The sequence below is a fragment of the Bidens hawaiensis genome, unplaced genomic scaffold (genome assembly GCF_021521415.1).
Source record: "Bidens hawaiensis isolate Kalapana, Puna unplaced genomic scaffold, B.hawaiensis_p1.1 tig00084669_1, whole genome shotgun sequence".
Classification (NCBI taxonomy): domain Eukaryota; kingdom Viridiplantae; phylum Streptophyta; class Magnoliopsida; order Asterales; family Asteraceae; genus Bidens; species Bidens hawaiensis.
Window position 1 is genome coordinate 1 of NW_027504110.1, and position 14,427 is coordinate 14,427.

The window sequence follows — 14,427 nt, forward strand, 5'->3', positions numbered from 1 at the left end:
GACGTAACATTCTTCGCGACGGTGCTCCTCAATATACTTCATGATATCAAAGGATAGATCATCAAAAGCGTCAAGATCAGCATTATATACACCCTGGACGTCTCTCCGTGAATTACAAAGTCAGTAGGCGAGCATCCCTCACGGGCCATCGCATAGCCTTTGTCAAAACCGGCCTTCCGGCCTGCCCATGAGGAAATGACCAGGAGCTTGGTGAGGCAATTCCCAAGCTCAAAACCGTCCTTGATAAGTCAAACGACCTATAACAAAACAAATTCAAGGTCAACACGCCATTTTAAAAGAAAAAAGGAAAAAGGAGAGAAGTTGAAATAGGGTAACCTAGGTATTTACCTTGGGAAAGGCAAACTTGAGAAGCCAATGCCTCTCAACAACCACCTCTTCGTCTGCCTTCCGCAAACCATAATTTTCCTCAGAAAGAGAGGAGAGGCTCTCATCCTTCGCCTTAAGATCACCTTGGAGCCGTTGGATTTCTTCATCCGGGGCAGATAGGGAGCTGTTCTGGACAGAGACCTGATCCTCCAATCTTTTGTTTTTATCATTGATTGTTTGGAGGGTAGCATCTCTCTCCCTAGCTTCCACCTGGGCAGCATCCTTGGCCCTCCTTAGCCTCTTTCAAGCGTCGGGAAGCATGAACCAGGTCTTACCCAGTGGCCCACCCTTCAAACATCTCACGCCCAGTTGACAAAGCGTTAGATAAACGATAGCTAAGTGTTTGTGCCATGCTTTCCTGGGTGTGAGAGTGAATGCGGTCACGCTCAGCTAGGGGGAGGCAGTGCTCAAAGAACTCTAGGCACACACGTGAGTCACAGAACAGCGTGTCATTACCTAGATTCCATGAGGGGCAGAAGGTAGAATCATGGTGAAGACTTGAAGACGGTTGAGCAGAGCCTTCTACCTTCCCACCCACAGAAATAGGAGGATCTACAGAAGTATCCTTAGGAAGCACAACCTCCGTTTCCACCACTACCACCTGGGGTTGCGCGCCTGCACCTTTAGTACCCTCAGTCTGTGGCATAGACTAAGGCGGGCAACGGCGGACGAGGAGCAAGGATTGTTACTGATCCATAGTTCGTTTAGACAAGATTAGTAATGATTACAAAACAAAAATACACGATAAAGGATCAAATACCTGCAGGCTCCTCAGCGGTATTCTCCCGGACCCGATCACGGAGACGGGTCCTCCTCAGCTTCTTGGGAGCAGGCTTGCCCTCAACAGACGCTGACGCCACCCCACCAACGGGATAATGGGTGGTCTTGGATGGCTCCCCTCTAGAGGGATCATCGGCAGTATGAGATGTCTCCCCACCAGCGGGATCATCGGCATCCTTGGTTGCCTCCCCACCAACAGGATCATCGGCATCCTTGTTTGCCATGGCCGGATACGCCAGCCGTAACCGCCTTTCTCTTGCGGCGGCGGACTAGATCTACAATAACACGTAGAACCCCCACATGAAAACTACCTAAATTATCAGACGGTGATCCTTCATAAGTCGAGTCTTCACTAGAAGAATCATCGCTAGAAGAAAGGATGATCGTCCCGTCCAGATTCATAATGGTAAGAGGGCGAGGGGTCAGTATATACACACCTTGGGCAACAGCGGACACGTTGATCTCAGGTTCACGGCGCCCGCGGATAGGAAAACTGAAGTTTTTCTTCATTTTGTCAAGGATGGACACCTGCATATGCTCCAGCAGGAGCCGGTACATGCTCCAGCAATAGCAGGGACGAGAACTTCAAAAATTTTGCTCCTTCCTGAAACAAAAGTGAGTTAAAAAATAGATAATAATAATAATAGTAGTAGTAATAATAATAATAATAATAATAATAATAATAATAATAATAATAATAATAAGAGAGAGAATAATGATTACTTACCCCCCATCATCCCTGGAGAAGAATGGGACCTCTTCCGGATACGGCCATAAACGGCTCATCCCCACCAACACTAACGCAGACTCCGGAAATAAGACCCATCGGAGTGGGAGACTGCGTAAGAGTGGTGGACCACTCCTAACCTTCCACGTCAGCAATAGGAAGGTTGGAAAACTTCTAGACCAAGGAGCGGCAAACCATAACGTCCGGAATGACGTCCGCGTTAATCCGGAAAAATTTGTTCTTCCACTCGTGAGCGCTCCGCAGAGGCTCAGTCCCTATGGCCTTCTTCTGGACGGAAAAACTAAACCAGCTCCCACGGACCTGTATCTTATAGATGGCAAGGAAGGGATCCACAGACGGATCCTCCCCCAATGCCCGACAACAGAACTCAAAATGACAATGTCTCATGAGGCCAAAGGGATGCATCTGAGATATATGAATCCCAGTTGCAGCAAGGAAACTGCTCAGAAACTTTGTAATAGGCAACCGGAAGTTGCCAGTAGTAAAGAACTCCCCATACAAGAAGATTTTGCCGGACGGTGGTTTATCGGCCGTCGAGCATGGAGAATGACGCTCCGGCCCCCACTCAGGCGCCAACCCATAAAGATGGGTAATGTCCTGGAACTCGCCCATTTTCCAGTTAATCTAGATATTATCCACGGTTCTTTTAGAACCCTCCTTCTTTCCACCATCCACTAAAACAGAAATAGAAGGCACACAACAAGTTTGTTGAAGAAAGGAGAAAAAGAATATGAAGAACATGAATAGATTGCAGAAAACTTTTGCAAGTAAACTGACGAGTGAAACGCTCACCCCTTTTTATACACATCGCAATTAATACGACATAAAGGTATGCAGCTCATCTTCGCCGTCATCCAATCAGAGGATGACACGTTAGGCAGGAACTGACAAAACACAAAATGATTTTGAATCAGCCGCCTAAAACTACATGCAAACACCTCGAGAGACACCCCTGACAAGACTCAGACTGAAGACGTCACGTCGCACACGACGAAACAGTACCCCCAGTTCAAAAGTAACAGGAAAATTCAAGTATTAACAAACTCAACCCACACCAAAATGACAGAACAGTGAGTCCATAATTCCACCCGCGACATCGCATCGCGAAAGTAACAATGGACCAGGGGGAGACTTATAGAGGGAGGGTAGTAAAACTACCCTCGGATTCCCTAACGCAACCCACGGATTACCAGTGAGCATCCGTGGGAGAAACCCGCGGACCAGAACACTTGCAGTCATGATAAGACGAAGACTAACAAAGTCACCCGCAGTTCTGAATACGCACTTCGTGGATCTCCATCACAACCCGCGGACTACCATTGAGCAACCGTGGGAGGAACCCACAAGCCACACAAGGGACTCATCACGCGAATGATCCCCACATGATATGGAAGAGAAGTTGTAAAAAACTATTTCTAGAAGATTCCCTCAATACCCCTGATAGCGACATCGACCAATGGAAAGATAACACCTGGACACGTAATGGCTATCCCATAAACGTGAACAGGTAATGGTCGTCCCATAAACGGGACCAGGCTGTCACATCCTGTAAGGGCTCGACACGTGTCCATTCAGGTGAATGAGGAATATCTTGATAATGACAACTCCACCAATCACCTTCCCCCACCTTCGGCTATAAATACCAAGATCATCTCCTCGAGGTATTCATTCACTCCCACACGCCTTACGCAATTTCTTGTCTTCGTATCGTTATTCCGATCAGTACAATACTTATTCTCACGCCGGAGGGTGGTTACGGGAAGACCCCCCGCCGTGGCTTCCCGTGACAAGACTCATGGTGTTCTGTTTTGCAGGCAGTTAGCTCGGATTTGACTTCGTCATTATTCAGTAAACTCACATCGGGGAAAACGTAGGCTCGGACTATCGAGTTCGGATTTATGTTTCGTCAATATGTATATGTGAATGAAAGATAAGCAGGTTAAGTAACTAATATTTGTCTCCGGATACGTATAAGTGTGTATGTGAATGAAATGTAGGTTGCTTGATTAACTTGAACTCACTCGGCGTAGTTGACTTTTAGTATGCACGCAGACAAATAGGTTAAAGCATCTGGCTTGAAGAAGACACATGGTATTGGATTGAAGAGGCTGACATCTCGAAAATGAATGTTATGATATTTCTTTGCTATGTTTTTATCTATGTAAGTCAAGTTGAATGTTATTTAAGACAAGAAGTGAATGGTTATGTAAGATATGGTGAAATGTTATGTATTTCGCGAAAGTTTTTATTCACTCTGATATTTATAACTGTGTTTTTGAGTAAATCTAACACCCAATATAGAACACCAGGATCGGGGCCTTACACATTCTCTTTCAATGAGCGAACCAATTATCAATTTTAAAAATATTTGTAGTCACTGGTTATGGAAAGTTTTGTTAAAGTTTTTTAATAAATTTTTTTAAGTAATTAACTTTTTTTATAAAGTAAAAAAGCATTAAAAAACACTATAAAAATAATTAAATAAGAATTATAATAGTGGGTCAATAACTACTAATAAGGCAACAACTCAATTATTGAGAAGCCCAAAGCCCAAAGATTCAATTTTATAAAATCCCAATTAACATACATAATATACTTCAATATAATTAAATTAAATTAAATACCTTTGTTTTCATTAGGATCGGTTTGACCATTCAACAGGGGGTCATGATGCAGCTTGTTGCTCTATTGTAATTGAATCCTTTTGTTTGTTAATAATCAATAATAGAAATCCAACTATAAATTTGCTAAAAAAATGTTAATGTTAATTAAAAAAAATTGACCGATCAATTACCCGAACCATTCCTAGCGTTTACGACATACACGATCGCCCCATGCCCCTCTCTAGTCATCCCCTAAGCCCCTGTGGCCTACTTTGACTCCATCAGTCATTCAAATTTTGATCACTTATTAGCCATTCAATCTCTCCTTGACTCATTTCCATCAATGCAAATTTTAATGTCTAAAAGAGTCCTACTATATAAGGCGTATTGGGCCCCATATAAACCCATAAAGGAGGTATAGGAGGGTTTTTATTAGCAAAATAGGATGGTGTTCCTAGAATTCTCCTTCTAAAATCATCAATATTATCCATCATCCATCTATCTTTCAAATCCAATATGAGTAATAAATCAATTTAGTTTATTGTTTTGATAGCATATGTATATGAGTTTATCATTTATGTTATGAATAAGTGTTGATGTTGACGCTTGATTACAATTATATGTTTAGAATAGTGCATTTATGTGTTGATTGAATGATTGTTTTGAACTTTTGCATTGACTTATGGGTTATTGGCAATTTTTTCAGAAAGCCACTAATGTGGGTTCTTCACTTCATCTTCTGATGTTACTTCCCAAAAAGTAGCTTTGAAATTAAAGGAGTTCTTTTATATAATTGGGATTGAAAATATCTTATTGTATCATTTTCGAAACATGAAAACCTCTGGTTATAGAACAATTATAATAAATAATTTCTTTTTATTCACCCGACCAATCCGAACCCGAAAAACATTCAATCACCGATAAATTCTCAGCCCACTAATAAAAATTCCTTGTTTCCACATGGATCATAAGTATATATACAACATATGCATTTAATATATATGTTCACTGAATCAACAATCTTTATCTTTATTATCTTGTACCTTGATATATATGTATGTAGTTCTGATTTAAATTGGATAACAGAAAAAACCTGTGATGAGTTGAACCCCACCCAAAAAAGGAGCGACCAAAAACAAGCACCTAGAAGGAAGAATACTAATTACATGATCCGATCATGCAAATTGGATAAAACATGCAACTTTCAAGCAAATTTCATGCAAAATCCAAAAATTAGGTGCAAGATTTCTTTATTGTTTTTATTTTCTTAAAATTGCCATTCTTGTTTTATTTTGCTAAAAGTAAGCAAGCAACAAGAAACAAAGAAGAAAGCGTTGACATTCATAAATGATTTTTGAGCATCACATCAATGATCTTTTGCGTCACATCATCACATCAGTGATCTTCTATATGCAATATATTTCGGATTTTCTAGGGACACCGCCCCAATTGCTAAAACACCGCTTAATACGCCGCATATAGAGCTATACGCGGCGTATTGGTTGGTTTTTCTAGAAAAAACCACCAAATTTGTCTTATTGTGTTTTTTGTCTTATTATCAGAAGGGGCTTATAGACCTATACGCCGCCGCTGATATATATTTTTAATAATAATAATAATAATAATAACAAATAATAAATTAAAAAAATATATATCAGAGGCGGCGTATAGGTCTATATGCCTCTTCTGATAATAAGACAAAAAACACAATAAGACAAATTTTGTGATTTTTTCTAGAAAAACCAACCAATACGCCGCGTATAGTTCTATACGCGGCGTATTAAGCAGTGTTTTAGCAAAAGTGGGGTGTCCCTAGCAGGACCCATATATTTATGTGAAAACTTCAATAATTCAATACAGATTTATATCTTTATCTATATATTGGTATAACTGTACGTAGTGCTTTATTGAAATTAAAAGGAAAAACAAATTACACAGTTGCAAACAAAAATAAAACCAAACTTTCATTTGTTGGATTTTATGGACCGGTTTGGTAAAGTCAACACGGCTGACCGAGTTTTAACCCATTAGAGTTACATTTTGGGTAAGGAGCGTGAAACCCACTTAAGTTAGTTAACCGGGTTTGATATAAATTAACGAGATACTAAGGACCTGGCTTTTGGAAACAAGATACATTTTGGGTTTGAAACCTGCTTGATGGCCCGTATTAGATTAACTAGTTTATTTATAAACTAGTTACTCTATGATTAGTTTTGAACCCTAGCCACCATATTATATTCCATCTTTTCCAAGAACTCCAAACGGATGCTGTCGCTTCCCCGTGGAGCCATCCCGTCACCGGCCCCGTATTAGATTAACTAGTTTATTTATAAACTAGTTACTCTATGATTAGTTTTGAACCCTAGCCACCATATTATATTCCATCTTTTCCAAGAACTCCAAACGGATGCTGTCGCTTCCCCGTGGAGCCATCCCGTCACCGGCCTCCCTCGCCGCTGCTATCTCGTGCGCCACCGCCAACCGCCACTGCCTAGTGCACCGCCACCGTCAAGTCTCGTTTATCACCTAGCGTTGTTCGTTAGGCCTCGTTGTCTCAACCGGTTATTTATTAACAGAGGTAAAATTATATATATATATATTTTGTTGGTTTACATTTATATATATTTAATTGGTGTTTGTTGTAACTGTAATTGTATGATTTGTAGCCGGATCCTGTCAGGTTTTGTTTTGGTGCTGATTACTCTTTTACTTTTCGCTGCGCATTTATTAATTAATTGGATTAATTATTATTTGTTATATTTATTAAAACAGTTTTAATAAATAAAATTTTGACTAATCACCACTGAAACCAAGCATCATTAATATTAAAACATTTCATAATTCAAATTAAGAAAACATCAAACTATGAGAACATAAATAAAACTAAGCTACAAGCATGACTGTCGTATATTGGTGATCACCTTTCATACATTGGACTCGTAACTCGGTAGGACACAAACTCATATATGTACAGTTAACGCCACCCATAATCCCACAAGGTGATGTTCTTATTCATGTGCTTGATATAAAAGCGCAATATCATGCCTTGTTGGTTTACGTAAGAACTCTATTAAGTATAACAGAATTATGGCACTGCATAAAAGTTGCGGGCAATCACATGAAGTCCTTTCAACTATGCATAAATACTCATCGTATTCGTCAGAAAGATTACCGGTTGCAAGTTGTTTAGTGGACGATATGCATTTTTGCTACACTGTAAATTATTTTCCATCCTCCCATGCAGGCCCTCTTGAAACATTTCATATCTATCACCAACAATTTTTTACGAAAAAAGGTTTTATTTTTTTTATAGGTGGTATATTAAATTTTTCAACCCCATAATATTTAATAGATTAAACATGTACTATTAATATTAACTTTGGTATGGCGGTAACTCTTGTGCTTCTCAAATTTCAACTATCATGTCAAGCCTTACCATTTTCCTTCTTTTTTTTTCAACTCAACAAATAGTTAAGGTTTTTAATTTAAACATAACCCAGCCTAGTATTGTGCATCTAGCACAACCAAGCATACAGGCATGCACACCGCTACCTTCAACGTACAGGACTTTCACGGGTCGCTGCCATCCTCTACCGGAGTCGGACCGCCCCTCTTCATCCTCTTGGGTCTTGTCCCTCGTTTCTGACTTTGTCTCTTACAAGTTACGGTAGGTAATTTTAGGACTAATTGATTTACAAGCTACGGTAGGTAATTTTAGGACTAATTGATTGCTTTTAAATTGGTAGGTAGTTGTATGTACTATCAAATTTGAATAATTAGTCACTTATTTTGTTTTTTATCATTTACAATTTGTGACTTATTTTGTTAAAAACTTCAATTTTAGGGTTCATTATGCAAGGACTGTTGAAAAGAAAGTTTGAGTCATCACCTTCTTCAAGTAATACTTGTAAAAAAATTGATTTGGAAGACTTTTCATGAGATCCCTTCGAACGGAAACCAATTTAATCTTATAATCTTAACCAAAGAGAATCATATGTTGTCTATACATTAATAATATTGAAGTGCAATTGGTAACACATGTAGTGGACCAACAAGGTATACACTAATATGGAGAGTAATCACTAGCGCATACAACACTAAGAGTGTATATGTAGAATAATCATCAATGTATAGATTATACGGATGCATATACAGCGTAACCATCATTTACTAATGTATACACAAACTAGGTCGGGCCCAAAGGAAGGTCAAGGGATCCGGGCCCACTCTTCAAGAGGCCCATAATTAGCTAAAAAACATTTATATTTGAGAAAATTGTGATTTTGTGCTTATGTACTTTATGAACGACAGCACTATACAGGTTTCATTTTTAAATTGAGTGATTTGTACCATTGTACTTTTCATGTGGGTTTTTTTGTGCCACTCTGTCAGATGACCAAGCATTGACCCGTCAAAAAGTGCTAAAATGACCCTTTTACCCATAAGCGTTTAATTTTGTCTAAAAATAATCTTTCAAAATAATGGAGATGGAGAGGTTGGGATTCAAACGCCGGAACTCCAATTTAATAACCATAAAAACTTCCATACGAACTAGGTTGTTCGTTGGTATTGTTATAGAATATGACATATATATTACCACCTTCAACACTTCATCTTCTCCAATTTCCAATTAGAGTTTCCTATACTCAATTCCAAAGCATTATTATTATCATCTTCAGTTCACGTTATATCTACAAACCTGATCTTGCAAGTGAATGTAAAGTAATATAATTCAAAGGATGTTTTACTTTGAAAAGTCTACATGTATATATACAGGAGTTCATATATCAGTTACCTAAGTAGAAGGCTATGATTAAGGAGACTAACTAAAAGGCTATGATTGAGGAGACTCAATCAAACTAAATAATATATAAAAGGTAATATAATATTTGACAATATTCTATCTTTAATGCACACCCTCAGCCAGAAGCCGAAGAAGAACGAAGGCAAAGGCTGGAACAAAATCGAGTGAACAATTGTCTCGGTAGCCCCTTCGTAAAGATGTCCGCGTACTGAAAATCAGCTGGAATGTGTAGAACTCAAACATGACCAATGCGTACCTTTTCGCAAACAAAATGAATGTCCATCTCTACATGTTTCGTTCGTTGATGTTGAACTGGGTTTTCTGACAAGTATACCGCGGATATGTTGTCACAATAAACGATGGTTGCCTTACGAGTAGGTACAACAATTCAAGTAAAAGGTTATGTAACCAGCTCGTTTCGGCAACAGCATTGGTAACGCCTCTATATTCGGCCTCAGTAGTTGATCGTGAAATTGTGGGTTGTCTCTTTCACGACCAGGAAACAATGTTGTCACCCAAGTATAAACAATACCCCCAAGTTGAACGGCGTGAATCGGGACATCCACCCTAATCGGCATCTGAATAGGCTATAAGGTGATGTGATTTGAAATGTGAGATGTGGAGTCCATGATCTATGCTTCCTTTTAGATACCGTAGAACCCGTCGTAAAAAATGCAAGTGCGGATCATGTGGGGCGTCCATGAATAAACAAATTTGTTGTACCGCGTAGGTGAGGTTCGGTCGGGTAAAAGTGAGGTATTGCAATGCTCCGGCTAACTGTCAGTAAACGGTACCATCAGGCAAAAGATTGCCACTCGTTGCACTTAGTTATGAGGATGTATCACATGGAGTGGCTGATGGCTTACAATCAGCCATATTTGCACGAGCTAAAATGACTTTGGCATAATGACTTTGAGATAAAAACATGATTGCTTCTGGTCACATTAATACCAAGAAATTGATGCAATTGGCCAAGATCACTCATTTTAAATTCTTTGGAAAGTGAAGAAATGATCTGGTGCAATAGTGTATTATCTGATGCGGTCAAGATTATGTCGTCTAGATACAAAAATAAATAGGCCATGCAAGTTCCATTTTTGTAGACGAAAAGTGAGGTGTCACTGGTAGTGCTTCGAAAACCGCATTTGGTTATATATGTTGCAAAATAATCATACCACGCCCTTGGAGCCTGTTTCAAACCGTCTAATGATTTTATTAACCTGAAAACATGATTTGGATAACATTCATCCGTAAAACCTGGAGGTTGAAACATATAAACTGTCTCGTTAAGATCGCCGTGTAGGAAGGAGTTTTTAAAATCAAGTTGATGGATTGGCCAATATCGGGATACGAAAAGGCTGAGAATGGTTCGTATGGTGGTTGGTTTGACCACAGGGCTGAACGTCTTGTCACAGTCAACACCCACTTGTTGACTTTTACCATTTACTACCAAACGGGCTTTGTATCGTTGTAGCGTACCATCGGAAATAAATTAATGGAGAAAAGCCACATGCACCTTATAATATTTGTATCCAGTGTTCGAGGTACTAGAGCCCATGTTTTATTGTCCATCAAGGCCCGGTACGCCAATTTGAATCGGTAAGGGCTTTAATGTGAGATGTCGGGATTGGTGATAGGATGTCTGTCTGGGTGTGGAGATTGAGATGGATCGAGGTTTGGTAATTCCAAGTTTGGATCTAGTGGTCATTAGGTGAGACAGAGGCGGTGGGGAAGGTGGTGGTGACGGTGGATGGGTAGCGGAAGTGTAGTTATGTGGAGAGTGACCTGTGGATGGCTCGGTTTAACTAGAATGGTGAGGATGTGGGGGGTTGTTTATTTGGTCAGTAGGTGTAGGGTATGGGTTAAAAGTGGGTTGTAATGGGTTTAGAAGTGGGGATGGATAATCATGAAGAAAAGAGTAATCGTTTGATATAGATGATGTGGGCTGTTTAGCAAAGGGAAATTCCCACTCGGCAAATGTTACGTGTCTTGAGAGGAAGACCTTGCCAATAGAAATTTCTTGACACCGGGTAACCACGATAGTCAACCGGATAGCCAAGAAAAATGAATTATGTGGAACGAGGGGTGAGTTTGTGCGGGCTAGTGGAAGAGATGTTAGGGTAACATGCACATCCAAAAACACGAAGGTGTTCATATGATAGATTTCGTTTGTTTAAAGCAGCAGTGGGGGTTAAGAAGTTGTGAAGTTTGGTGGGTAAGATGTTATGAAGGTAGCATGTGGTGTTTAACGCCTCTACCCAACACGTAGGCGGTATGGAGGTGTGAGTGAGAAGGTGATGTATATTTGATTATGTGTCTTTTTAATTATTTTAATATATTATTGCATTTTCTTTTTAATTAATTGGCAGTTTATTTCTTTAGGCTAGTGGATAGAAGTTAGCATTTTCATTTCCTAAGTTGTAGGAAACGTGCATGGTGTAGTATTTTGATTTCCCTATACGTAACCATTTCAAAGGAGAATGAAAGGACAGTGTGTTTATGATGAAAAGTTATTGTATTGGTTTATCTCTTGAGAGTGAGAGTTAGATTAATATGTGTCTATGCTAGTTCAACTTTGGCAAGTTGGATGGTGTTCTTAGACCCAATCCTCTAACCATAGTGGTGTATCTGTATCTACAGTTAAAGATCGTAGCTCGACGGTTTATTTCGATGGTGTATCTGTATCCGAAAACGAGCCGTTGATCTATCCGTTTTTATTTAATTATTTCAAATTTCTATCCGTTACCGGTGATATTGCTATCAGAAGGGCAAGCATAATTTCATTTAGTCGGCGAATCATGTGTTCGGATTTGCCATTTTGTTGAGATGTTTAGGGACATGAAAAATGAAATTGGAGACCGTTTGTTGTTGCAAAAGATATAAATTGATGATTATCAAATTCACCCCCTAAGTCACATTGAAACGAATTGATTAAAACATTAAATTGTGTGTTAATATATTTGTGGAAATGAGAGAACTTGGAAAATGCTTCAGACTTGAATTTAAGGGGAAACACCCATTTGTATTGAGTGTAATCATCAACAAGGACCATATAATATTTGTAGCCGGTTTTACTCGTGATTGGAGAGGTCCATAAATCACAATGCACAATGTCAACTGGTAAAATAGTACGAGAAGTAGAAGTTGAAAACGGTAAACGTTTATGTTTAGATAATTGACATGAATTGCAATTTAAAGTTCTAGCACGTTTATTACACGAAATTAACTTATTAGAAACAAGGAAATCAAAAACAGGATAGCCATGGTGGCCCAAACGATCGTGCCAGAAATCTTCAATTGTCGAAGCGAGAGCGGTGGATGCATTTTATGATAAAACTGGATACGTGAATGGGTAGAGCTGACTTGAGCTATCATGGCAAGAAAGAATCTTCCCACTCTGGTATTCATTCACAGAAAAACCGCAAGGGTCAAATTCAACTGAAACATAATTATCAATAGAAAATTTTCTAACATATATGAGGTTTTTAATAACATTTTGTGTGTAAAGGATATTGTTTAGGTGTAGGTCTCAGGTGGTGGTAGGTACGGTTGAGTGCCCGATCCAAGTACCGGCATTCGTGCGTCATTACCTACAAATATTGAACCAAGAGGACAAGATACCAATAAATCATTAATTTTACTTTGATCACCAGTTAGATGGTCAGTTGCACCCGAGTCCATAAACCATGATTCATCGCCGACATTAATGTTCATTGCATGCATAGCCTCACCAATTTGAGTTGGCTGGAGATGGTCGAACTTCCCAAGGTAGGTTTGACTGGAAGAACTAGGCTTTGATGAGGCTGTTTGGTGGCTTTGAGATGGGCCACGGTTATCCCATGGCGACGGTTGTGGTGGGCTATGGTTGTTCCATGGTTGTGGTTGCGGCCATAGTTGGGCCCAACTAGGTTGAGTGGGGAAATGACAAGGTGGTGGGGTCCAACCTGCCAAATATTGGGGCTGGTTTGCTGTAGTGGGCCACGACTGTTAAGCAGCAGCAGGGGCTGGAGGCTGAGCGCGACCACGTGGGCCAGAGCTAGAGGGTTGTGGGGTACGGAGAGGGTTAGTCGAGCGGTTTAACCCCCGCCTACGGTTGTGTTGTGATGAATTATCTTGAGGTAGTGGTTCGTTGGAGACAACAGCAAGGGCAGCAGGTGCGGAAAAGGTGTCTCAAGCAGATTGCCTGTTGTGCTCCAGTTGAAGCATGGAGCAGGCAACCTTCCAAGTATGAAGTGTTTGGTTGATGTAAGCCGCTGCGGTGTCGTATTCACGAGGTAACCCACGAATGAGTTGCGAAACCAACCTTTGATTGTTGACTGGACAGTCCTCATCATTCAGCTGGTCACTAAGCTCTTTAAGCTTTTGACAGTAGGATTCGAGAGATGGCATGGCCTTGAGGGTGAGATTGTTGAACTCAAGTTCAAGAGCGGCCGCCCGCAAACTCTTATTGTTGAGAAAAAGAGATTCGATGCGTGTCCAAGCCTCAAACATGGTAGAGTCGGTTTGCAAAACATGTACTGGAATATCGTCAGACACGGTTCCATAGATCCATTGAAGCACAATCGCGTCAATCTCTGACCAGGTAGCGTAGTCCTGGTCAGTTGTAGCCGGCGGCGATATACCATCAATGTGATGCATGACCCGGTACCCACGAGCATAGAGCTGAAACAGTTTGACCCACGACGTATAGGACAGCTTCGATCTGTCTAGCACTCGCACCTTACGTAGAATGTCGGTAACATAGTACACGAGGTGAAGGGCTTTCCCGGCGACGGTTTGGGTGGTTTCAGCATTGTTGCCTTCCATCGTGATGAAACAGGAAAGAAAAGTTTGCTTGAAGGTAGGGTTGTGGGAGATGAGGGCGGCGGCTGGTTAGGTCAAGATCGTGATAGGTATGATACCATGTAAAGTAATATAATTCAAAGAATGCTTTACATTGAAAAGTCTACATGTATATATTCAGGAGTTCATATATCAATTAGGTAAGTAGAAGGCTATGATTGAGGAAACTAACTAAAAGGCTCTGATTGAGGAGACTAATAATATATAAAAGGTAATACAATATTTGATAATATTCTATCTTTAATAGTGAATATCGGGTATTA

At 40.1% G+C, this 14,427-nt stretch overlaps 1 protein-coding gene across 1 annotated transcript; it reads right to left on the minus strand.

The window, feature by feature from the left end:
* Nucleotides 1-13,492: 13,492 nt before the first annotated feature.
* Nucleotides 13,493-14,128, minus strand: LOC143607656 (uncharacterized). Its single transcript, XM_077083025.1, has one exon. It carries the CDS (start codon nt 14,126-14,128, stop codon nt 13,493-13,495), a length of 636 nt encoding a protein of 211 aa, XP_076939140.1.
* Between the last annotated feature and the right edge of the window lie 299 nt (nt 14,129-14,427).